The sequence below is a fragment of the Oncorhynchus mykiss genome, chromosome 17, assembly GCF_013265735.2.
Source record: "Oncorhynchus mykiss isolate Arlee chromosome 17, USDA_OmykA_1.1, whole genome shotgun sequence".
NCBI lineage: Eukaryota > Metazoa > Chordata > Actinopteri > Salmoniformes > Salmonidae > Oncorhynchus > Oncorhynchus mykiss.
The window spans coordinates 50,533,505-50,557,100 of record NC_048581.1 but is presented as its reverse complement, the minus strand read 5'-3'; the positions used below and the strand labels follow the sequence as shown (position 1 = coordinate 50,557,100).

The 23,596-nt window shown below is 44.5% G+C and overlaps 2 protein-coding genes across 9 annotated transcripts in view; one reads left to right on the top strand and one right to left on the bottom strand.

Annotated features, from left to right (window-relative positions):
• The first annotated feature begins 772 nt into the window (after nt 1–772).
• On the top strand, nt 773–13,314 carry LOC110493202 (calcium/calmodulin-dependent protein kinase type 1D). Of its 6 annotated transcripts, XM_036948210.1 has the most exons (16): nt 773–910; nt 4,878–5,007; nt 6,134–6,209; nt 6,788–6,899; nt 8,465–8,536; nt 9,394–9,519; nt 9,593–9,667; nt 9,829–9,967; nt 10,398–10,521; nt 10,646–10,721; nt 10,886–10,998; nt 11,169–11,247; nt 11,391–11,478; nt 11,609–11,895; nt 12,025–12,132; nt 12,269–13,314. In XM_036948210.1, the coding sequence occupies exons 3-15, from the start codon at nt 6,194–6,196 to the stop codon at nt 12,095–12,097; spliced, it is 1,380 nt and encodes a 459-aa protein (XP_036804105.1). In that variant the 5' UTR covers nt 773–910; nt 4,878–5,007; nt 6,134–6,193; the 3' UTR covers nt 12,098–12,132; nt 12,269–13,314. The 6 variants fall into 6 exon arrangements, with proteins under 6 accessions (XP_036804105.1, XP_036804106.1, XP_036804107.1 ...); XM_036948211.1 differs by lacking the exon at nt 6,134–6,209; XM_036948212.1 differs by lacking the exon at nt 8,465–8,536 and having other exon boundaries at nt 774–910.
• Nucleotides 13,315–13,934: 620 nt separating this feature from the next.
• LOC110494989 (laminin subunit beta-3) overlaps nt 13,935–23,596 on the bottom strand; it is a 32,748-nt gene continuing 23,086 nt past the window's right edge. For all 3 annotated transcript variants that reach the window (XM_036948180.1, XM_036948179.1, XM_036948181.1), the window contains 13 exons: nt 23,226–23,414; nt 22,946–23,065; nt 22,511–22,801; nt 21,953–22,325; nt 21,597–21,757; nt 21,193–21,404; nt 20,638–20,841; nt 20,334–20,478; nt 19,933–20,140; nt 19,579–19,720; nt 19,238–19,414; nt 18,737–18,899; nt 13,935–16,279 (listed from right to left, as the gene is read on the bottom strand). In XM_036948180.1, coding sequence (XP_036804075.1) covers nt 16,140–16,279; nt 18,737–18,899; nt 19,238–19,414; nt 19,579–19,720; nt 19,933–20,140; nt 20,334–20,478; nt 20,638–20,841; nt 21,193–21,404; nt 21,597–21,757; nt 21,953–22,325; nt 22,511–22,801; nt 22,946–23,065; nt 23,226–23,414 — 2,525 coding nt within the window. In that variant the 3' untranslated portion in view covers nt 13,935–16,139. The remainder of the gene's footprint in view (nt 16,280–18,736; nt 18,900–19,237; nt 19,415–19,578; nt 19,721–19,932; nt 20,141–20,333; nt 20,479–20,637; nt 20,842–21,192; nt 21,405–21,596; nt 21,758–21,952; nt 22,326–22,510; nt 22,802–22,945; nt 23,066–23,225; nt 23,415–23,596) is intronic.

Here is a 23,596-nt window from a genome sequence, read left to right as displayed (position 1 = left end):
GCAGCTCATGGTCTTTATGCAGTAAAGCAGGAAATCTAACAATGATACGATCCCTGCTAATAGCACCATGGTGAGCGCATCACTTACTGCATTAGCTGGTTGGCTGTGTTGCTAATCTGCTAAGTGTGGCTATCAATATCCTGGCAGCCATTGAATGACAAAAGGTCCAGTGCTGTATCCGGTGCATCCAGCCACTGCTGCTGAAATTAGGCTAAATTAAGTCAGAGGGCATCTAAGACTAACCTAGCACCGCCTTCTTTCCGGAAGAGCAGGGACATTCTGAGGCTGCTAAAACCTCAATTGAACTATATCCAAAGCTGACTTCTAATTTAACATTGACATTTTGTGCCTAACCATATCCTGTTTTGACCATTGCCCTAAGAATAGTGGGTTGGGATGACTTTAATATTTTCACTCCCTATTAGTGCTGCACACGTTGGTATTTGAAATGCAAATGGGAGTGGCCAGCAGCCCCGCAATCTCCCAATTTGAACCCTGAACCTAGTGTATGTGACATGGATGAAACATGTTAGAGAATGCAGTTGCAGTCACTATGCATGCATATGTCCTGTACCGAATTAATACCCCTCCTTTGATGCCCTTTGTCTATCATTGTCATGTCTGCCCCCGCTCCCCCTCTCTGGCGCTCGAGGCCACCAGGCCGCTCATCATTATGCACACCTGTCACCATCATTACGCGCATCAGTGCTTAATCGGACTCACCTGGACTCCATCACGTTATTATTTACCTCCCCTATATCGGGAGCACAAGTCTACATGCACCTACTATGGTATACTAAGGTAGAGATAATCATACGTCTCATATGGAGAGGATGTGACCGCTCACACTGCAGAAGTAACTAACCGTATACAAGGTACACAGCAGCAGCAACCACAACAGCAGTGGATGGTGAGATAATAAAGAAAGTACTAGCACCCTCTATTCATCAGTTACAGGGCAGCACTGCTCCTAAGCTCTTCTTCATCAGGCTTTAGTTTACTGTGTCCAGTGTTTTATAAGTGTGAGCCTTATAAAACATGTATGTTCTAGAATTAGAATACTACAGAATTAGGTTTGTAGACACAACCAACCATCACACAACACTGAATAATCGCTCACAGTATGTTGTAATGCATTGAGTGAAAGGTGGCACACAAACCCCCTCCAGACTGCCACACACACACACACACACACACACACACACACTGGCCAATGCTACATAAGAGTGAATGCTTGCAGCTGGGTGTGAACCAGGACAAGTACAGCTTTCATATCAGAGGGAGGAGACAGGGTTGGATTTATTTATGAATAGCCTACAGAGTGATATTCAGCCGTAGGTTGCCTAATCATGTGTTGGCTTGATGGCATCATGCTTAGCCTGTAGATTATATACCCAGCAAAAATTGTGCACCTGCAGTTGGGTACATACAGTGCCTTGCGAAAGTATTCGGCCCCCTTGAACTTTGCGACCTTTTGCCACATTTCAGGCTTCAAACATAAAGATATAAAACTGTATTTTTTTGTGAAGAATCAACAACAAGTGGGACACAATCATGAAGTGGAACGACATTTATTGGATATTTCAATTTTTTTTAACAAATCAAAAACGGAAAAATTGGGCGTGCAAAATTATTCAGCCCCCTTAAGTTAATACTTTGTAGCGCCACCTTTTGCTGCGTTTACAGCTGTAAGTCGCTTGGGGTATGTCTATCAGTTTTGCACATCGAGAGACTGAAATTTTTTCCCATTCCTCCTTGCAAAACAGCTCGAGCTCAGTGAGGTTGGATGGAGAGCATTTGTGAACAGCAGTTTTCAGTTCTTTCCACAGATTCTCGATTGGATTCAGGTCTGGACTTTGACTTGGCCATTCTAACACCTGGATATGTTTATTTTTGAACCATTCCATTGTAGATGTTGCTTTATGTTTTGGATCATTGTCTTGTTGGAAGACAAATCTCTGTCCCAGTCTCAGGTCTTTTGCAGACTCCATCAGGTTTTCTTCCAGAATGGTCCTGTATTTGGCTCCATCCATCTTCCCATCAATTTTAACCATCTTCCCTGTCCCTGCTGAAGAAAAACAGGCCCAAACCATGATGCTGCCACCACCATGTTTGACAGTGGGGATGGTGTGTTCAAGGTGATGAGCTGTGTTGCTTTTACGCCAAACATAACGTCTTGCATTGTTGCCAAAAAGTTCAATTTTGGTTTCATCTGACCAGAGCACCTTCTTCCACATGTTTGGTGTGTCTCCCAGGTGGCTTGTGGCAAACTTTAAACGACACTTTTTATGGATATCTTTAAGAAATGTCTTTCTTCTTGCCACTCTTCCATAAAGGCCAGATTTGTGCAATATACGACTGATTGTTGTCCTATGGACAGAGTCTCCCACCTCAGCTGTAGATCTCTGCAGTTCATCCAGAGTGATCATGGGCCTCTTGGCTGCATCTCTGATCAGTCTTCTCCTTGTATGAGCTGAAAGTTTAGAGGGACGGCCAGGTCTTGGTAGATTTGCAGTGGTCTGATACTCCTTCCATTTCAATATTATCGCTTGTACAGTGCTCCTTGGGATGTTTAAAGCTTGGGAAATCTTTTTGTATCCAAATCCGGCTTTAAACTTCTTCACAACAGTATCTCGGACCTGCCTGGTGTGTTCCTTGTTCTTCATGATGCTCTCTGCGCTTTTAACGGACCTCTGAGACTATCACAGTGCAGGTGCATTTATACGGAGACTTGATTACACACAGGTGGATTGTATTTATCATCATTAGTCATTTAGGTCAACATTGGATCATTCAGAGATCCTCACTGAACTTCTGGAGAGAGTTTGCTGCACTGAAAGTAAAGGGGCTGAATAATTTTGCACGCCCAATTTTTCGGTTTTTGATTTGTTAAAAAAGTTTGAAATATCCAATAAATGTCGTTCCACTTCATGATTGTGTCCCACTTGTTGTTGATTCTTCACAAAAAATACAGTTTTATATCTTTATGTTTGAAGCCTGAAATGTGGCAAAAGGTCGCAAAGTTCAAGGGGGCCGAATACTTTCGCAAGGCACTGTATATTATGAAACAGTTTGATGCATTGAAAGCCCCCAGGACAGGTTTAATGCATTCTGCATGGCAATAATTGACATAAAAACGTATTACACACATAACGTACATCAGAAAGATTAGATATTATCAACCATTGAGTGTAAAATACTGTAAATAGATGATAGAACATTACAAGCAGCACTCATATATATACTTATTTAAAGTAATGCATTGCAGGCTTTATGTGAAATCACAGACATCTCTGCAATTATGTAGTTGTTCAATGAGTCTTGCCATAGGTTCCCAATGAGGCCATCTAAAAACAAAGCAAAGCATGTGAACCTTGCAGCTGTGGGTTTGTTTTCCTATACAGTAACCTAGGTCACTGTCCGCTGGCACTGCACTATTGCCAATAAACTGTGCAGGATGTGAGGGACATTGAAAGCAAGTGACACCTATAGATGGTCATTTTCCATGAAGAAATATTGTGGGACTTGCTTGAGCTCTTTAAAATGATTTTGTGGTTGTGTAAGAAGTGTTCTAATTTTAGATCAGAAAAGCAGAGAAGTAAAGATTTCACACTCTCCAAGTTATTGTCTGACTTGTTGGGAAAGTGATCAAAGTAGCTGATGTGTCAAACGTTACTTTGTTTACAGTGAATCGAATGTTGGAAGTCATGAGTTTTATAAGCCTGTGTCACATGAAGCAATTTTGACTCAATGTCTGTTGCAGATACAAGTGACATCATCTCAAGCAACTTTGCTGTTACAAGAAGCAATGCAAGCACTATTGAAATTGCATGCAACACCCAATCATGTCATACATCACATCATGGTTTCAGAAATGAATTGTTTATCCAAATGTTTAGTAATTGTAATAGCATCAATATAGACATAATATAAATGTTGGCTGTACAATTTCGCTAGCTAGCCAAAAGATTGCCTATTTTCCAACCATGTTTTACCAAGCTAGTGACAAGCTTAGCTAGCTAGTGCAGTTCATGTTGGACAATTTCAGTTGAAACTGGAAAGAGAAAGGCCTGGGTTGCCTATTTGCCAACCAGGATTTACCACGGTAGCAACGAGCTAAGCTAGCTAGCTAGTGCAGTTCATGTTGGACAATTTCAGTTGAGACACAGAAAGGTCTGGGTTTACTTTTAAAATGATATTTATTGACTGCCAGACCATGTACATTAACCATGACAACTGTGTTGGAGTTCTGAACAGAACTATATGACGAGCACAGGGGGTTGGTGACACCTTAATTGGGGATGACAGGTTCGTGGTAATGGCTAGACCGGAATGGGTGGAATGGTAGCAAACACATAGTTTGATGCCATTCCATTCGCTCGGTCACAACCATTATTATGAGCCATCCTCTCCTAAGAAGCCTCCACTGATGTCGAGTCATTGTAAACGTTTTTCTGCTTACTGATTGGACATTGCATACAGTCAATTCCGTGAAATAGGATAGAAATCAATCTCTTGCGATGCAATGCAACTAAGTTGCAGGCTATTTCTGGGTGGTGACACACTGAGCAACCCATAAATTGCCTCCAGTGTAACATCGGCTTAACAATGGGACCTTTTAGAATGTTGAAGAAATCCCATGAAAATGGTTGAGCGTTTTTTCAGGAGATTAAAAAGCTTAATAGTTCAAAAAGGTAGACATTTTATTAAAAGTTGAATACAAGCACACTATTCCTGACCAGCCTGCACGTTTTAAAGTTTGAATGACGTTTCTAGCTTAAATGATGTAAGAAAATAGTGTTCTAAATCATAATAACAATACAAAGTCATAAATATTTTTTACAATATTAAAAGTGGGACTCTTTTGCTTTTTCTAGTCTGATTAATGATGGGGAGGGCAGACCACGCCCCTGGACGCTCCGCGGTCTCCATGTCTGCAGTGAAGAAACTAGTAGGTCTATCGAGATACCTCAACAAGTGCACTCTTGCACCTTCTCTGTAGATAAGGTAAGAAAAAAATGCCCATTCACGTTTCTATTCAGTTATTTAGATCTAAGTGTGTACTGTGTCCGTGTTTTTCTGTGCTTAGTTTAAGCTACATTATTAAAAGAGAAATAGAGCATGTTATATAATTGAAATGCTGCGCCATCTCTGGCTTCAAGTAATGAAATTGACTGTAGTTTAATATGGTCATGATCTTCGACATTTCCACCTAAACTATCCATGCGTCAAAGGCAGTCGGGAACATTTTACGCACAGTTCTGAGGACCATTTGAATCATGTGTGCTATCGGATGATCACCCGGATTTTTCCCACGGTGCTACTGGACGTTAGGAATGACCTGGAAAATACGTTGTTTTATCGATTCAAATATTTTAATCTGGACAAAGTTTACAAGAAATCCTAATTGAATGGACACATGACAACACAATGTATGCATTACCCCAAATGGAAGTCTACCATATTCTATCAACACGTTTTATGTATTTTGGCTGAGGTATCCACTGACATTAGTATTTAATTTAGCAATAAGCCATGAAGGGGGGTGGTATATGGACAATATACCATGGATAAGAGTTCTTATGCACTGTTCTTACGCACGACGCAATGCAGAGTACCTGGAAGCAACCCTTAGCCATGGTATATTGGCCATATACCACAAATCCCCGGACGTGCCTTATTGCTATAATAAACTGGTTACCAACGTAAATAAATGTTTTGTCATACCCGTGGTATATGGTCTGACATACCATGGCTGTCAGCCAATCAGCTTTCAGGGCTCGAACCATCCAGTTCATAATCATCATTGAATGAATGCTGAATGGCTGAAAGCCATGGTACATCAGATCGATTACCACAAGTTTGACCAAAAAAATACTGATTCTAATTACGTTGGTAACCAGTTGATAATAGCCATAAGGCACCTCGGGTGTTTGTGGTATATGGCCAATATACCACGGCTAATGTCTGTATCTGCGTCGCGTTGTGTTGTGCATAAGACAGCCCTTAGCCATGGTATAGTGGCCATATACAACACCCCCTCTTGTCCTATTGCTTAATTATATTCTATGCTCTATCTATGACATTGTGAGATCACTCAGGGGGGTTTGGGGTACTTCTTTTTAAAATTCAGATGCTGATTGGTTTAAAAAAAGAAGCAGAACCAACTTGGAGAGAGTTTTGAGGCACAACAATGGCCTCTTGTGAAGGTCAGTATAATAAATCAACCCAGTTTTGGGGGTTTGTCAGGGAATCAGCAGTAATCTGCATGCTGAATTGGCACAGGAAGGAGAGAGAGAGCGAGGGGAGGGAGAGGGTGGAAAGAGTAACCATCAATAGGCATTACAGCACTAATCCTACACCTCTTTGGGCCTTCTGTAAGTGATGGGTACAAACGAGCTTAGGCCAATAATTAATGACCTCATACTGAACATGCAAGCTTTTATATAAGTAAAATGGGGAGCTTACAAGATGGCAGTAGTTAACCGAGATCTCCACCAAAGCTGTGGTCCCCCAATTTTGTTGTTGTTGTTGCTTTGTGAGCTACTTGAAGCCTTTCCAATGTTCTTGTATCCAAATCATGTGTCTAGCCATATTAGTCCTAAGACATGACCCAAGAGGAAATGGCTGTGACCTACCAGTGGATTGGTCCCCACCCACCATATGAGAAACTCTGTCCCAAAGTGTTTGGTCATGTTGGGCTTCTTTATGTGTGGTGAGGGTTGTCTTTTGAAAAGGAATGTACAGTGTTCTGCAGAGTAAAACTGCTTGTCTGTCGCTGTTCCAGGTGCCGGCTGTGACGACAGAGCCACCATGGGTCGCAAAGAAATAACCTGCAGTTGGAAGAAAGTCACCAACAATATCAGAGATGTGTTCGAATTCAAAAAAGCGCTGGGATCGTAAGTACTTTGTCCGTTTAAATGACTGCCTGGAGGTGTAATTCAAAGCACTTTTACTTTTGAAGATAACTCGCTTCATCCGATGGCAGCCATTTTGTGCTTGGTTGTTTTCACTGGGCCTTTGTTGCTGAGTAGCAGCTCTTGTCAGCTTCTTATCTCCGACTAAAGAGCCATTATTACAGGATTAAGTGCATCTCCAGGATATCTACTTTACCTGTGCCCAGAGAAGGATCCTAGTTTGGCACTATAATCCTGGAATGTTCTACCCAGATTATCAGATTATCAGGACCCAGGTCAGGGCAGGTCATGTTTATCAAGGGAACACTTGGCGCTCACACAATACAGTCTCTCTCACCTTAAAGATTGAACCTTTCTTGGAAAGGTTTGAGTTTAAACGAAGTAGCAACAGTATTCGAAAGGGGACAGGACATGGCACATTTTGGAAAATTGGTCGACCAATGTGTGTTCATGTGTATGTACATTTATGATCATGTGTGTGTGAGCCTGAGAGTGTGAGCATGTGAGTGTGAGCATGTGGGTCTGAGCACATGTGTGCTTGAGTGTGGTTGTGTGCATGTGTGGGTGTATGTGTGTTTTGTAGGTCTATGCACAGTGGGTCTATGCACAGTGGGTCTATGCACAGTGGGTCTATGCACAGTGGGTCTATGCACAGTGGGTCTATGCACAGTGGGTCTATGCACAGTAGGTCTATGCACAGTAGGTCTATGCACAGTAGGTCTATGCACAGTATATGAGAGCTTTATGAAAGGAGTTGTTCTTTGTGAAATCCAATAGAAATGTTTTACTGCCCACACAACGCTGATATCTGCAGAGTGAGAGGGGTCTGTCTGTTGTCCCTGGCCTACCTGTTGTCTGAGCCTCCTCCTCACCTCCTCAACCCTCTCCTCAAGCAGCTTACAGCATAATACATGAGAGAGGCTGAGGTTGAGAAAAGTGTGAGCCAGGCAGGTGAGCAATGATGTCATTACAGAGCGGGCACAGCCTATCACTGCTCAATTAAAGGATTAAGGGCCTGGCATTGTGTGTTGACAGTGTGCATTTGCACGAGGTGAGGTGTGAGGGAATGAGTGCGACTGTGTGACTGCTGGGGTGCGTGAGTTTGTGTGCTACATTGAGTATCTGTATATGTGTGTGTTCATCAGACCTGGGTTCAAATAGTATGCTTTTCTTTCAAAATACTTTGAGTGTTTGACCGAGTCTGCCAGGAGTGCCAGATGAGGGAGGAAGCGAAGTGGGAAGCACAATCAGTATTTGAAAGAAAACAAATACTGCGGTATTGGAACCCAGGCCTGGTGGACATTATGTCTCCGTCTGTATGTCTGTCTCTACCAGACAGTGATGTCTTTGGGCACAGGGCGCACTTATTGCATCAGTATCACAGGTGTTGGAATATGGTTGTCTGCCAAACAAGAGGATTACCCACACCTTGGTCTCCCTCAAACAGGGCAGTCAGCAGATGGGAGATCGGATCCATTTTATGAGGTTTAGGATAATCTTGGCTCCCTCCCACACATGAACACTTGCCCCCCCCCCACCCCACACAGTCTTCTCAGGGTTCATCCAGGGTTGACTGTGCAAGATCGGACAGAGACAAGCAGACACAATGGACGATGGAAGTAAGCCTCCGGGATTCATTGTGTTTTAGTTCTTGATAATTTCTGTGGTATGTAACGTTGTCTGCAGCTGGAGCAGGCTACTATGTTTAATTATCCAATCAATTAAATCAAGTAATCAATCAATCATCTCAGGCGTCTCTTCTCTGGGCCACCTGTCCTGAGCTTCAGGCTGGGTAATGGAAAAGGCTTGAGTACTCATCCTCCTGTATTGCCCTGCTGCTATTCACAGGCCTCAGGAGCACAGGCCATACCTGAAGCCTCTATGGCCCTGTTTAGACCGGCAGCCCAATTCTGATGTTTTTTTTCTCACTCATTCGTCTTGTTCCTAGCCGTGTGCAGCTATGAGCCAGGAGAGTGAGGCTTGGTGGTGGTGACTCCACCTACAGCACTGTAGCCTTCCAAAGAGTGTATGAGCGCTTCCACCATCTTGGTTACACCTATCCAAATATCTGTGGAATGAGGTTGTTCAACTTCATCCTCAGAGCTTATTGGTTTAATTTGAGCGGTATATCATTTGATTAGAGCACAGGTGTCTAACTATTTCCTTCGAGTGTCTGTGGGTTTTCACTCCTCCTTTGCACTTACGGTCATGAATTAGTTAGGAACTCCCCTCACCTAGTTGTCTAGGTCTTAATTGGACACACATTGAACAGAATAGCAAAAACCAGCAGACACTCAGCCCCCCGCTGAAGGAGTTTGACACCCCTGGATTAGAGACTAGAATTGTTAACTGTAGTTAAGCTCAGAAATCTGCAAGTTTATGGAACCCGAAGAGGTTCATTGACGATAGAGCTCAAACCCATGCGGGTTGGATAGTGGACATAGCCTTATAACCGTTTCTCTGTCTGTGTGCGTAGGGGTTCGTTCTCCGAGGTGTATCTGGTGAGAGAAAAGAAGACTGGAAACCTCTATGCCCTGAAGTGTCTGAAGAAAAAACACCTCAGCTGTAGCAAGCTAGAGAACGAGATCACTGTGCTGAAGAAGTAAGTACACACACACACGCTCTCACTCACACCTGAATGAACAACATCACACATCTCTTCCTCTTCCTCTCAGGATAAGGCACGACAATGTGGTTGGATTGGAAGACTTCTATGAAACTCGGACACACTACTACCTTGTCATGCAGCTGTGAGTGGGCACCGTTATCTCTACATATACTAAATGGAGAGGAGAGTCTAATGAAGACTAAAGGCTGATGCTGAATATAGTGGTGGAGATTCTGATGTGTGCATGTGTGTGTCTGTGCGTGTGTGTGTCTGTGCGCGTGTGTGTGTGTGTTTCTCTCCTAGGGTGTCTGGTGGGGAACTGTTTGACCGTATCATAGATCGGGGGGTGTACACAGAGAAGGATGCCAGCTGTCTGGTTCACCAAGTGCTGGAGGCTGTCAACTACCTTCACGAGAACAGCATAGTGCACAGGGACCTCAAGGTATGTCACACACACACACACACACACACAGTCAATGTAAACACACACACACACACACACACACACACAGTCAATGTAAACACACACACACACACACACAGTCAATGTAAACACACACACACACACACACACACACACACGTGTAATATCCAGGCTGTATCACATCCGGCTGTGATTGGGAGTCCCATAGGGCGGCGCACAATTGGCCCAGCGTCGTCCTGGTTTGGGTTTGGCCGGGGTAGGCTGTCATTGTAAATAAGATTTTGTTCTTAACTGACTTGCCTAGTTAAATGAAGGTTAAATAAAAATACATTTAAACAAATACAATATTCCAGACATATCTTACACACACACACAACACTATTATATACTATGTTGGGAGAATAGTTTCTCTGACGCTTTTTGATTCTCTTTCCCTCTGTGTGTGCAGCCAGAGAACCTACTATACTTCAACTCAGATGAGAACTCCAAGATCATGATCAGTGACTTCGGCCTGTCCAAGATGTCCGACCACGGAGTGATGTCCACGGCCTGCGGCACGCCAGGATATGTTGGTGTGTGTGTGCGTGCGCCAACCGTGTGTTAGTTGTTTGGTCATTGAAATAGTGTAAAGCTTTATTGCACAGATAGAAAAGACTAGCATGGTATCTAATCCTGTGTATATTTGAACTTCTACAGCCCCTGAAGTTCTGGCTCAGAAACCCTACAGCAAGGCAGTGGACTGCTGGTCCATAGGGGTCATCACATACATCCTGTGAGTACCTATCTAGGACTTCTAGATCTATATCCGCCAGCACCTCTTCTCAACCTTTTCATAGTATTAGGATGACTGCATTGTGAGATGGTATTTCTATATAACGTTTGGGGAAAGTTATTGTGATAACTCTGTGATAACCGTGTTCCCTCTGCGTTTAACAGGCTGTGCGGCTACCCTCCGTTCTTTGAGGACAACGAGACACGTCTGTTCTCTAAGATCATGAGGGCCGACTATGCTTTCCACTCGCCCTTCTGGGATAACATCTCAGAGTCAGGTAAGACATACCACCACCCCTACGACTAGGGTATTAACACAGAACGAGTACCATAACTACATAGTAAAGTTATTCATAAGTCATCTCAGTGCTAGAATACTTATTTTTACTACATATATGCTGAAAGTTCCCTGTCAGTTGTTGACGTTTGTCTGTCTCCGTTTCCATAGCGAAGGACTTCATCCGGAACATGATGCAGAAGCACCCTAAGAAACGCTTCAGCACAGAACAGGCCCTCAGACACCCCTGGTGAGTCACACACAGATCCAGGATCAGTCCACCCTCCCCTCAGGGGGAAAATAGAAAACCGATCTAAGATCAGTGTCTGGGGATCCCACTATTTGTTTATTCTTTGTTCCTGGTGGCTCTAACAATGTCATTTCCTGTTGCAGGATCATTGGGAAGACAGCGAGGGATCAGGACATCTATGAATCAGTCAGCATGCAGATCCAGAAGAACTTTGCCAAGTCCAAATGGAGGGTGAGCAACATGTCATAGGGCTACATACAATATGCTATCATACTTACGTTACTATTATTATTACCATCAAAACATGATTATTCATAAAAAAATATATATAAATCCTAATCTTCCTGTCTGTTTGTTACAGCAAGCCTTCAACGCCACGGCAGCCATCAACCACATGAAGAAGCTGCAGTTGGCCCACGCCGACCCTGATGCCCCTCTCCCACCTATCCCCTGCAACTCCCAGAATACTCAGCAGGGCGTCAACAACATCACCGCCAAGGACACCAACGGCAACCCCCCAATCCCAGTGACCCCTCCGGAGGTGCAGTGCCGGGGCCTGAGAGCCAGTCACAGCGAGCCCAGGCACACGCCGGTCGTTATGGAGACATGTAACGCAGAGAATTGCTCCTCATTCGAGGCAGCTAAGAGGTGAGTCCAAGTGGACTGAGGGGAGGGGAATATATGTCATTCTGGGGGGGGGGGGGGGGGGGGGTTGAGTTGTGTCCAAAGTGTAAAATCTGTGGTTCTTAAGGCTTTGCTTTTTGCTGTCTGTTTCAGCTGTGATGCCATTGACAGGGCGACCAATAGGAATGGGCACACCATGCAGACTGGGGTGTGTTCTGTTATGTGATTGATTGACCTAAGGATCAATTCCTTGGCTTAAAGGTAAATAGGTCTCACATACACAATGCACATGTGCTTGCATACACTCATGTACACAATCAACGGAGAGTTGATAGGAAAACTCTCACATGAATTATATGAATCTTCATGTGGATTTACACTCCCCACGCCTCTCCAGTGTTGCAGTCAAGAAGTTTGAGCCACTCTACAGGTGTCAGCTGCCTCCTGCTGGTTCAGGAGTAGTACTCTGAAGTGCTCCTCTGAGATGCCCAGAGGCCCGTAGCAAGGGCCAGGGCCCGAACCTTATCCAGAGAACACAGGAAGACCTGAGATTCCTACCCAACTACAACGTAGTACATTTACACTCGCACAAATGTAAACTTTTAATTTCTTTGACCCAGGCCACTGTCGATGTTTAGAAGAGTGTACATTCTGTACTTATATCTCAACAGAAATGGTACATTTGAAGTATACAAAGACGTACTGTATTTGCAATGTATAATTAATGACCTGTGAATGTTTATTGACCTATGGAAAACCATGTCATTTCTTTGACTATTTGTTTCTGATATGATCGCTGTGACGGCTAGATTGTAACTCATTCATTGGCTTTGGCTACTTTGTGTTGCTGTCTGAACTAAATTAAACTGTTCTTCATTCACTCACATCTGTTCCTACTAATGGACCTGGAGAAACCAGAGTCCTGTGGATCTGAAGAAAATGTATGGATAAAAACCTGGTCAAATAATGATTTCCCTGTAGAGTTTATGAAATCTGCATGACATTTATTCAAGGGGGAAGTGCTTTGCGACGTCATCGATGTCAAGCGTTTAATCGACGCCGTGTGCTTTTGTATTGTGTGAATTATTTGTTTCTTTGATCATCCTAAATGTAAGGATTTTGACTTATGAATCTTGCCCACAGGTTTGAATGACGTTGACCCATTGTTTGAACCCTAACGCTCATGTCATAACAATGACTTTGGGGTTGAGGAGGGTTGACATTATTCCCTGTCAGAGAAGATGGTTACTACTCTACTTAAAGTGGTCCTGTTTAATAATAACGTCACTTTACATACAGAGATGATCACATGTGCCACTTTTATGCCATAAACTGCTGTAGAGTTCCTCTTGTAGTGTCGATGCCATTGTAACTGTTTGACCACAAGCACTATACTTTGCTTCTTTGTTTTGTTTCTAAATAAAAACTTCAATGTAAATCGTCCTTTTCTACCCTCACACATCTCTCCTCTTCGGCCTAATCCACCATCCTGACCACTGCGCTCTCATTTCATTTCACCTCCACCAGTCTGGGCCTCCTATGATTGAACTATTGTAGCTGAGGGGCTTTGCACAAAACAAACGGAAAAGCGTTAGCATCACTGAATCCTTGTGGCAGAATGTCAGCTCCGGATATCAGGATGGTCAAACGAGGCTACTCTACAGCTATTGGTGGAATGTAGGTCGCAGCAGGGGCGTTTCTAGGATTTGAGGACATTGTAGGCTTTAGCCCATTGAGCTGTAAGGGGGATCCATTCCCAGGGACAACATTTTGAATTTCAACAGCTAAATGCATCAATCTGAGCATTGAGAGATGAAAGAATTGTGCCAAAAATGTAATAAAAACAATGTCAAAGGCAGGTTGCCTATTCTGATGTCGGTTGTTGACATGGGTGAGCGAAGAAGCCTTGAACTGTTGATGTGCCCTTGATTAAGTCACTGAACCCTAATTGCTCCTGTAAATCAATCTGGATAAGAGCGTCTGCTAAAGGACTTAACTGTAAGGAGCTGATACAGGTGTCCCGGTTAGAGGACAAGGATGGGGGGAGAGACGTGGGGTTTCGGTTTAGAGAGCTGCAGCTCCCGTTTATTTTCTCCAATAAATCATAATTCATTATTGACTTGTGTGCTAAAAATAATAAACACAACATAGAAAGCTAAACATTTGCGTTAGGAAATTTCATATTAAGAATAAACATGAACATAATTATCATACCCATTATTTCCATGTCAGTATCATCAATCTTTGAAGGATAAACAAAATATCTGAATTATTAATGTCCATTGGCAACATGCTGCAACAACTCAACAGTCTACCACTACTGATACGACAGCGCATCATTAAATGCTCATACATTCACACATGAAACAAGAAAGTAAAATGGAAACAATATTGCGGTTTACTCACGTTGGGTATTGGATGCACAGATAATAGAAACGAAAACGGATAAACGCTGGAGAGTATTTTCAAGAGGCATGGGATCTTTGGTACTGAACTAAAGACAAAGGGAACTCAGGTATTTAATAAGGGAATTGGTTGCAGGTGCGCTCAGAGCAAAATCAAACCAAATGTTATTGGCCGTGTACACATATTTTGCAGATGTTATCGCAGATGTCTAGCTCTAGCAGTGTAGCAATACCAACAATACAAAACACACACAAATCCAAACAATAAAAAGCATAGAGATGTATAGAGGTATCCAGTGCCCAAAAGCCTATATTGTGATGGCTCAGAAGTGTCTGCAGTTAAAGGCAAAGTTAACAAAAAAAAGTGCAACTAAAGGGACAGTTCCCTAAAAAGTATATTGCAAATGAGAGCCTTTTCTACAAAGTGGGTGAACTATCCCTTTAAAATACAGCTTGAAGAAAGAAAATTCCTGCGGGGGTATGTTTCCCAAGTGCAGGGGGTTTGAAAATGTTTATGCTATAACAATTCATTTCTTCAAGTCACCCCACAATCAAGACAAATCTATAGGTGGTGGGGCTGACTAGTTGCCGACTCTTGTCATCTTACATTACATGGGCAAGATCGTTTGCATTTATGAGCTATTGAGAGTCCCCTTACCATCACTGCCTAGCAGCTTGTGTACACTACTAAAATACATAGAATAATTGATGTAACAGGCATTTCAATATGGGCTATTCTTGTTTTTATGACTTACAGTCAACATGACCATGACATAGCGTATATACCCACATGACCATGGCATAGCGTATATACCCACATGACCATGACATAGCGTATATACCCACATGACATGGAAAGTCTCTTCTAATTTAGGCAAATTAGATTTCAAATAAGTAGTTACACCAGCAAAATTGGGAAGAAGTGTAATAATAAAAGATTTATGAGGAATAACAGTACTGTTCTTGCTGACAAACACACTCATTATCCTATAATAGGATAGCACATCATAAGGAATAGGAATTGTTCCACTATCTTACATCAGCTAATGTGAAGGAAAGAAATGAAACAGAAAATCTCCTGAAGACAACATGGCATAGTCCAAATCTTACCCAAGACTACACTCTATTTACACCCTCTATTTATTTTTCCCCCTCCCCCCACTAGGATAAAACGTACGCTATCTCTTTCTCCATGTGCCATCTTAACCAAATGTGTGCCTGTCCAGTTACCAGGTTGTTAGCTAATAAGGTATCGTGACTGAACAAGCTTGTTTGTTATTCAACAAATCATCTAATTAGCGATCCCCAAGTAGCCTGGTTTTGAAGCGGCAGGGACCGCTTCCAGCGAATTCACGATAGTAAAAAAATAAATAAAACATATCTCCGTTAAAATGGATCACATCTTTTGAACGGTTTGGGCTAGTGACACACAGTTTTCAGCAAAGTAATGCTAAAATCATGACAGTCTCTGTTTCAGTATGATATGTTGGATAAAGGAATAAAGACAGACACCAATGTCTGGTTCAATAGCCTTGTCAACTAGACTCCGTAACAGTCTCTACGGCATACTGCCTAGCGTGTAAGTGATAGGCCAGTATGGGAACTCATATCAGACATACATCCTGCAATTTCTATATTCATCAAAAGGTTTGGGGCTGGACCAAAAACATTCAGGGCTGCAGCCCCAGAAATCCCAGGCCTAATGATGTCACTGGGATGTCGTAGGATAAAGTTAAAAACCGCACGTCATGAAAAAATATATTTATTGGGACATTTATTCTACAAAATGGGACAAAATAAATAACATCGCTCCTCTATCTCAATGAAGAGGCTATTTGAGGATGACCTCTGCCCTTTTACCTCTCAGCCCTGGCAGGTGGAGAGGATCTTGACCTTCTGTCTCATGTCAGCCAGGAGGTCCCGCAGTTTGCCGTCCAGACCGGTCAGCCTCTGGGACTTCAGTAGGACCTCATCCTGTAGTCTACGCAGAGAGTCTGCTTTACCTGAACATAGAGGAGGAGAGAGGAGAGAGAGGGGGAGGAGAGCAGGAACAGGAAGAGAGGGGAATGTTTTTTTATTTATATATACATATATATATATATATATATAATATATACAGTGGGGCAAAAAAGTATTTAGTCAGCCACCAATTGTGCAAGTTCTCCCACTTAAAAAGATGAGAGAGGCCTGTAATTTTCATCATCGGTACACTTCAACTATGACAGACAAAATGAGAAAAAAAATCCAGAAATCACATTGTAGGATTTTTAATTATTTTATTTGCAAATTATGGTGGAAAATAAGTATTTGGTAAATAACTCAAGTTTATCTCAATACTTTGTTATATACCCTTTGTTGGCAGTGACAGAGGTCAAACGTTTTCTGTAAGTCTTCACAAGGTTTTCACACACTGTTGCTGGTATTTTGGCCCATTCCTCCATGCAGATCTCCGCTAGAGCAGTGATGTTTTGGGGCTGTTGCTGGGCAACACGGACTTTCAACTCCCTCCAAAGATTTTATATGGGGTTGAGATCTGGAGACTGGCTAGGCCACTCCAGGACCTTGAAATGCGTCTTAGGAAGCCACTCCTTCGTTGCCCGGGCGGTGTGTTTGGGATCATTGTCATGCTGAAAGACCCAGCCACATTTCATCTTCAATGCCCTTGCTGATGGAAGGAGGTTTTCACTCAAGATCTCATGATACATGGCCCCATTCATTATTTCCTTTACACGGATCAGTCGTCCTGGTCCCTTTGCAGAAAAACAGCCCCAAAGCATGATGTTTCCACCCCCATGCTTCACAGTAGGTATGGTGTTCTTTGTATGCAACTCAGCATTCTTTGTCCTCCAAACACGACGAGTTGAGTTTTTACCAAAAAGTTCTATTTTGGTTTCATCTGACCATATTACATTCTCCCAATCTTCTTCTGGATCATCCAAATGCTCTCTAGCAAACTTCAGACGGGCCTGGACATGTACTGGCTTAAGCAGGAGGACACGTCTGGCACTGCAGGATTTGAGTCCCTGGCGGCGTAGTGTGTTACTGATGGTAGGCTTTGTTACTTTGGTCCCAGCTCTCTGCAGGTCATTCAATAGGTCCCCCCGTGTGGTTCTGGGATTTTTGCTCACCATTGTGATCATTTTGACCCCACGGGGTGAGATCTTGCGTGGAGCCCCAGATCGAGGGAGATTATCAGTGGTCTTGTATGTCTTCCATTTCCTAATAATTGCTCCCACAGTTGATTTCTTCAAACCAAGCTGCTTACCTATTGCAGATTCAGTCTTCCCAGCTTGGTGCAGGTCTACAATTGTGTTTCTGGTGTCCTTTGACAGCTCTTTGGTCTTGGCCATAGTGGAGTTTGGAGTGTGACTGTTTGAGGTTGTGGACAGGTGTCTTTTATACTGATAACAAGTTCAAACAGGTGCCATTAATACAGGTAACGAGTGGAGGACAGAGGAGCCTCTTAAAGAAGAAGTTACAGGTCTGTGTGAGCCAGAAATCTTGCTTGTTTGTAGGTGACCAAATACTTATTTTCCACCATAATTCGCAAATAAATTAATAAAAAATCCTACAATGTGATTTTCTGGATTTTTTTTCTCATTTTGTCTGTCATAGTTGAAGTGTACCTATGATGAAAATTACAGGCCTCTCTCATCTTTTTAAGTGGGAGAACTTGCACAATTGGTGGCTGACTAAATACTTTTTTGCCCCACTGTATATCAAATCAAATTTGATTTGTAACATGCTCTGAATACAACAGGTGTAGTAGACCTTACAGTGAAATGCTTACTTACAAGCCCTTAATTAACCAACTATGCAGTTTTAAGTAAGTGTAAAGTAAAAAATATATAAGTTAAAAATAACAAATAGATAAAGAGCAGCAGTAAAATAACAGTAGTGAGGCTATATACAGCGCAAATTCATCACATGTCAAATATATTTAAAAAAGCCAGAGAGGGGAATGATCCTCATCATCACATCATTTCAGCAATCAGTGTCTTTAGTGCTCGATTCAATCCGTAGTTCTGAAGATTGAAACCTCTCGTTGTTTGGATTAGAAAATCCAACCATTGTAATGGAAGCGGGCGGCGCTCTGCGGCTGTGTGTGGCTTTGCATGTGGGGGGTTTTAAGTGAGAAAGAGAAGAGCCAACCAGTAAAAGCACAGCCCCCTTCATCATCGACACATTGTGCCGAAAATATCAAAGAGCCATTTCAGACTATGAAGTCAGGAGGACGTTGAGAGTTAGGTGTTAGCCAGACTAGCATATGTCGGCTCAATCGGAAATTACCATTAAATCATTTCAATCTCGCCATAACGCTGAACTTCAGCAATATGGAATGAATCGAGCCAATGTTCCACACACGCATTATGCCTGCATACTGGATGGGCTGTGCAAACAGTCAAATCAAATCAAATTTGCCAGGTGTGTTTGTATCCCCTCGCTATCCTCCTCCGTACCTGCTAGTGCCTTCATTATGTCTCCAGTGTCCTGGGCCAGAGAACCAGCCTCCTCCTGCAGCTTCCGGAGACGCTCACCTGTCGTCCCCGTCCCATCGCCATGACCACTGGTCCTCTCTGCAGCACGCAGCTGCTCCAGCTGCTTCTCCAGGGACGCCAGGTCCTATAAACAAAGAGACAGGCAGTTTAGCACACACACACACACACACACACACACACACACACACACACACACACACACACACACACACACATACACACACACCACAGGAGATTGGTGGCACCTTAATTGGGGAGGACGGGCTCGCGGTAATGTCTGGAGCCGAATGAGTAGAATGGTATCAAATACATCAAACATGCTCCGTTCCAGTCATTATTATGAGCTGCCCTCCCGCCAGCAGCCTCCACTGACATACACGTACACATACACACACGTATAAACAGTAGGCATGCATGAACAGTACCACACACACACACACATATACTTTAACACACACTCACCCTGGTCGCAGCATCTGCCTCCTTGTTAGCCTTTTTGGCCTCTCCCTCAGCATTCTGGGCCAGCAGACCTCCAGAGCGCACCAGCACCTTGAGCCCCACCAGCTGAGGTTTCATTCCCTCAGCCAGGGAAGACACCTCCCCTAGAGCCTTCACTGCGGGAGTCAACTGGGCCTTGGTCTGGAGGGAGGAGGGGATCAAAATGAGAGAGGAATAGTAAGGTAAGAAGCTGTGAAGGATTTGGAAAAATTGAGGCAAAACAATCAGTGTCAGACTAGTTTGAAAGCGTAATTGTACTTATTGGAGCACATTAGCTCAAATGGACTCGTTCATCTCTCGCTCACCTGTGCGAGACTGTTGCTGATGTCTTCCACTATGTCCAGGCTGTCCTGCACTTTGTCGTTCAGGCCAGAGAAGGAGCCCTCCACTGCTGTGAAGCCCTCCAGCAGCCCGTCAACATCATCCTTCACACCCAGCCCAGCGTCCCTGTCACACAGCACACAACAAAGTTAGGACAATGTTACAGCAACCTTACGGCAACGTTCACAGCAGTCTCAGTAACGTTAAAGGGACTTCTGAAACCACACAGCATTTTCATACATGACATCAATTACAACTAACACTTTACTTGAACCATGGCGGCTTCCAGTACACAGCCCTGTCATAAGACTGACATAAGAGGTCATAAGGTGTTATACCTGGCGTCCTGGGCCTCCTGTAGCAGCCGCCGGGCAGTGTCGAGCTGTGGTCCAGCCTGGTCCAGGACTGCTTTGCTGTCTGGGAGTCCTGCCGCCAGGGCTCTGATCTCCTGAAGCTTCCTCTTCAGAGCTGCCAGACTGAGAGGCAGCTTGGCGTTCAAGATCCACTCACTCACCGTGCTGATGTCTGTCGGGTCTGACGACGGGTCTGGAGTCAAGGAGGGAGGGAGAGAGAGAAGAGGATTGCAGGAGGGAGGATGAGAAAGAGTGTTAGAGAGGGGGGAAGGGAGAGAACTACACACTCACAAAGATGCAATACTACTACTTCAATACCTTTACTACTAATTAAACAGTGTAAATAGGTTATTGAAGGTACTGGAACATAACCGTCGATGTGTCACCTGACAGGAAGTCCTTCAGCTCTTTAACAAAGTATCTTGTCTCCTGCAGATCTGCCTCCAAGTCATCCCTGGCCCGCCTCATCTGATTGCCCAGATCGTCCGTGGACTGTCTGACCAGATTGACCGTGTCCTGTGTTTTCTGGATCTGTGCATTGAATGGAGAAAGGAGCAAAGCATTGAGCGCCATATGATGAAACAAACCACTTCATTGACTGAAGGACATATACTACATGTCAGTATTCAAACCCAATAAACAGTTTTATAGGTTATAACATACAGTAAACAAACAAGTGTCACCTCCTACCTGTGCAGCAGCCTGTGTGATCTTCCCATTGAGCTGCTGCAGTCTGTCCTTTACCTCCTCAGCATCCCTCACAGCTCGGTTCCCCAGAGGCAGAACCCCAACGCAACTCTCGCCACGACCACAGGGTGGCGCCCCCTCCGCAGGGCACAGCTCACCATCACACTGGGCAGGGGTACAAGGGGCAGAGCGCACACTGCCACACACCTGAGAGACAGGGAATAAAAATACACCGTCACGTTAAGGTGGAGTTAGGGTTATTAAGGGTAGGGCTAGGTTTAGGGTTAAGGCTAGGTCTAGGGTTAAGGCTAAGGTTAAGGTCTAGGGTTAAGGCTAGGTCTAAGGGTTAAAGCTAGGGTTAAGGCTAGGTCTAGGGTTAAGGCTAGGTCTAGGGTTAAGGCTAGGGCTAAGGGTTAAAGCTAGGGTTAAGGCTAGGTCTAGGGTTTAGGGTTAAGGGTTAAAGCTAGGGTTATGGCTAGGTCTTTGGTTAAGGCTAGGGCTAAGTCTAGGGTTAAGGGTTAAGGCTAGGTCTAGGGTTAATTCTAGGGTTAAGCTTACCTGCTTGGCAGTGGGTGAGAGGTCAGGTTTGGTGTTCAGCTGCTGGTTGAGTTTCTCCAGGTCTCTGGTGTTTTCTGGTTGAACCTGGTTCTGGAGGTCAAGAGCGTCCTCTCTGACCGCTGAAGATTGATCTACAGTCTTCCCACTAGCATCCACACTCTTCGCCGCATCCGTGGACTCGTCATAGGCATTCTTTATAGAAGAGAAGGCCCCTGAGAGAGAACAAACCAAGATGACAGACAAACAGTTGTGTTAGCAGCCATACATGAGCTAAAACAAAACCAGACGGGTCTCAAGTCGATATGGTTCTAATTCTGATTTCTGAATTCTAAATTCCTCACTGAGCCTTTTTGTGGTCACACACGGATGGTGCTCACAGTTCTGCGGTGGCGTATCTCTCTCACCTGCATTGTTGGAGTTGATAGGGTTCCTTAGAGCATCTCTCTTGGAGTTGTACAGCAGACCCAGACCGCCCAGGAGAGCCTGCAACTCGTCCAGCTGTGAGCCCAGCTCGAGGCCTCTGCCTTGGGGTGACAGATCCCCATCCACCTGATCTAACTGGTCCCTGGACGATTACAATGGGGATGAGGGATAGTGAGCTAGGTAATGAAGGACTGTGGCCTTCAGATCTAGGGGTGTTTACATTTGGACAACGAAAATATCAAATTTTGAAAGCAAAGTATTGCAGCTTATGGAATCTGATGCCCACTTTTATTTGGACATTCTACGTTTTCCCGGGGACATCCGAACATCTTCCTACCTTAGTCTGCGTAGCTGAAAGAGGGCGTCGTTGACTTGTCTCATAGAGGGAGTTGGGAGTGGGAGAGAGTCACGTATCTGGATGAGAGTGGCCTCCAAGGCCTGGATGCGGAGACCCAGACCGGTGGGCAACGAGCCGCCAGGACGAGAGGGGATTCTGGCGGAGAGTCTCTCTAGGCCCAGGGTGAGGTTCTGGATGTAGGAGTCCAGAGAGAAGAAGCAGGAGGGGCAGACTTCACAGTCGGGAAAGGAGTAAACATGGCCACGGCTACAGGCATCGCAACGAGTACCTATGACACCAATGCGGCACCGGCAGGCCCCTGTACGCTTATCACAGCCTCCTGGTACCATGCCTCCGGCAGCACACTGACACACTGCAGAGAGAGGGAGAGAGGGAGGAGGTGGAGAGAGAGGGAGACGGAGAAAGGGAGGGCGACATGAAGAGGAAAGAAATTGTTTGACTTAGTTGTCCATTTGGACTGAATTGATCAAAGCATTGAACAAAGCATGTCTAAGAACCTTTGAACCTTTTTATGACAGAACACGACCGGTCACTTACGTCTGCAGCCAATGAGGGGGTCTCCGTAAGTGTTGTCAGGACATTCTGTACAGGTACGACCTCCGAACCCTGACCTGCACTGACACTGACCCGTACTCCGGTCGCAGGTGTCACCATGGGAGTTGGTGGGGTCACAGCGACAGGGCTCACAGCCGTGGGGGGAGGAGGGGTTCCAGTAACCACGGGAACAGAGTTCACAAGTCAGCCCCTGGTGGTAAGGTCGACAGGGACACTGACCGCTCACAGGGTCACACACACTGGACAGGGAGCCCTCTGCACTGCACAAGCACTCTGGAGAAGACATAAAGTCAGATGGGGATAGACATACACATACACTCTGGACACCACCACAGTATGGCGAATACAGTTGTAAGTAATCATAACACAGGGAGAGTTTATGAACGGGTTCAGGGTCAAGGGTGAAAGGCGACTCACTCGTGCAGCCCAGAGGGTTGGAGGCAGTCAGGCCATAGTATCCCATCTTGCAGCGACACGACCCTGTGACATCATCACACCGACCCCCATTCTCCGCCCCCTCTGCACTGCAATGGCAGCCTGTACAAAACACAGGGAACAAAACAGAAACACAACAAAGATAATAGAACACTGCAGCATATTGTGGTGCTGATTAAACCTATAGTAGGAGAGAACGAGGAATAAAGGCAGTAGTATTTGAGGAATATATATTATTAAACCCGGTCTTAAGATCACTCACGTATGCAGGCATCAGGCTGGTCTATGCTGCTCCGGTGGTTGAGTTGGTATCCAGGGGCACAGCGGTCACATTTGGGCCCGGTTGTGTGGTGCAGACAGCCCTCACACACTCCCCCACTCCTCCATCCGCTCGCCTCATACACAGATGGGTCGAAACGGCACCGCTGGGCGTGGTTGTTACACTCACAACCTACAGGGGGCAGCACCAGAGGAAATATTCAACATATCATATCAACGCATCTGTGGCTGCATGTGTTCCGTCCACTCACTCACAACTGTACTGAGGGTGTTCAGTCTCCATAGGAAGATGACTTATATTTGCTGATTATGCGCTACTTTAGTAAAGTCCTCCTACTCCTGCACACATGCAAA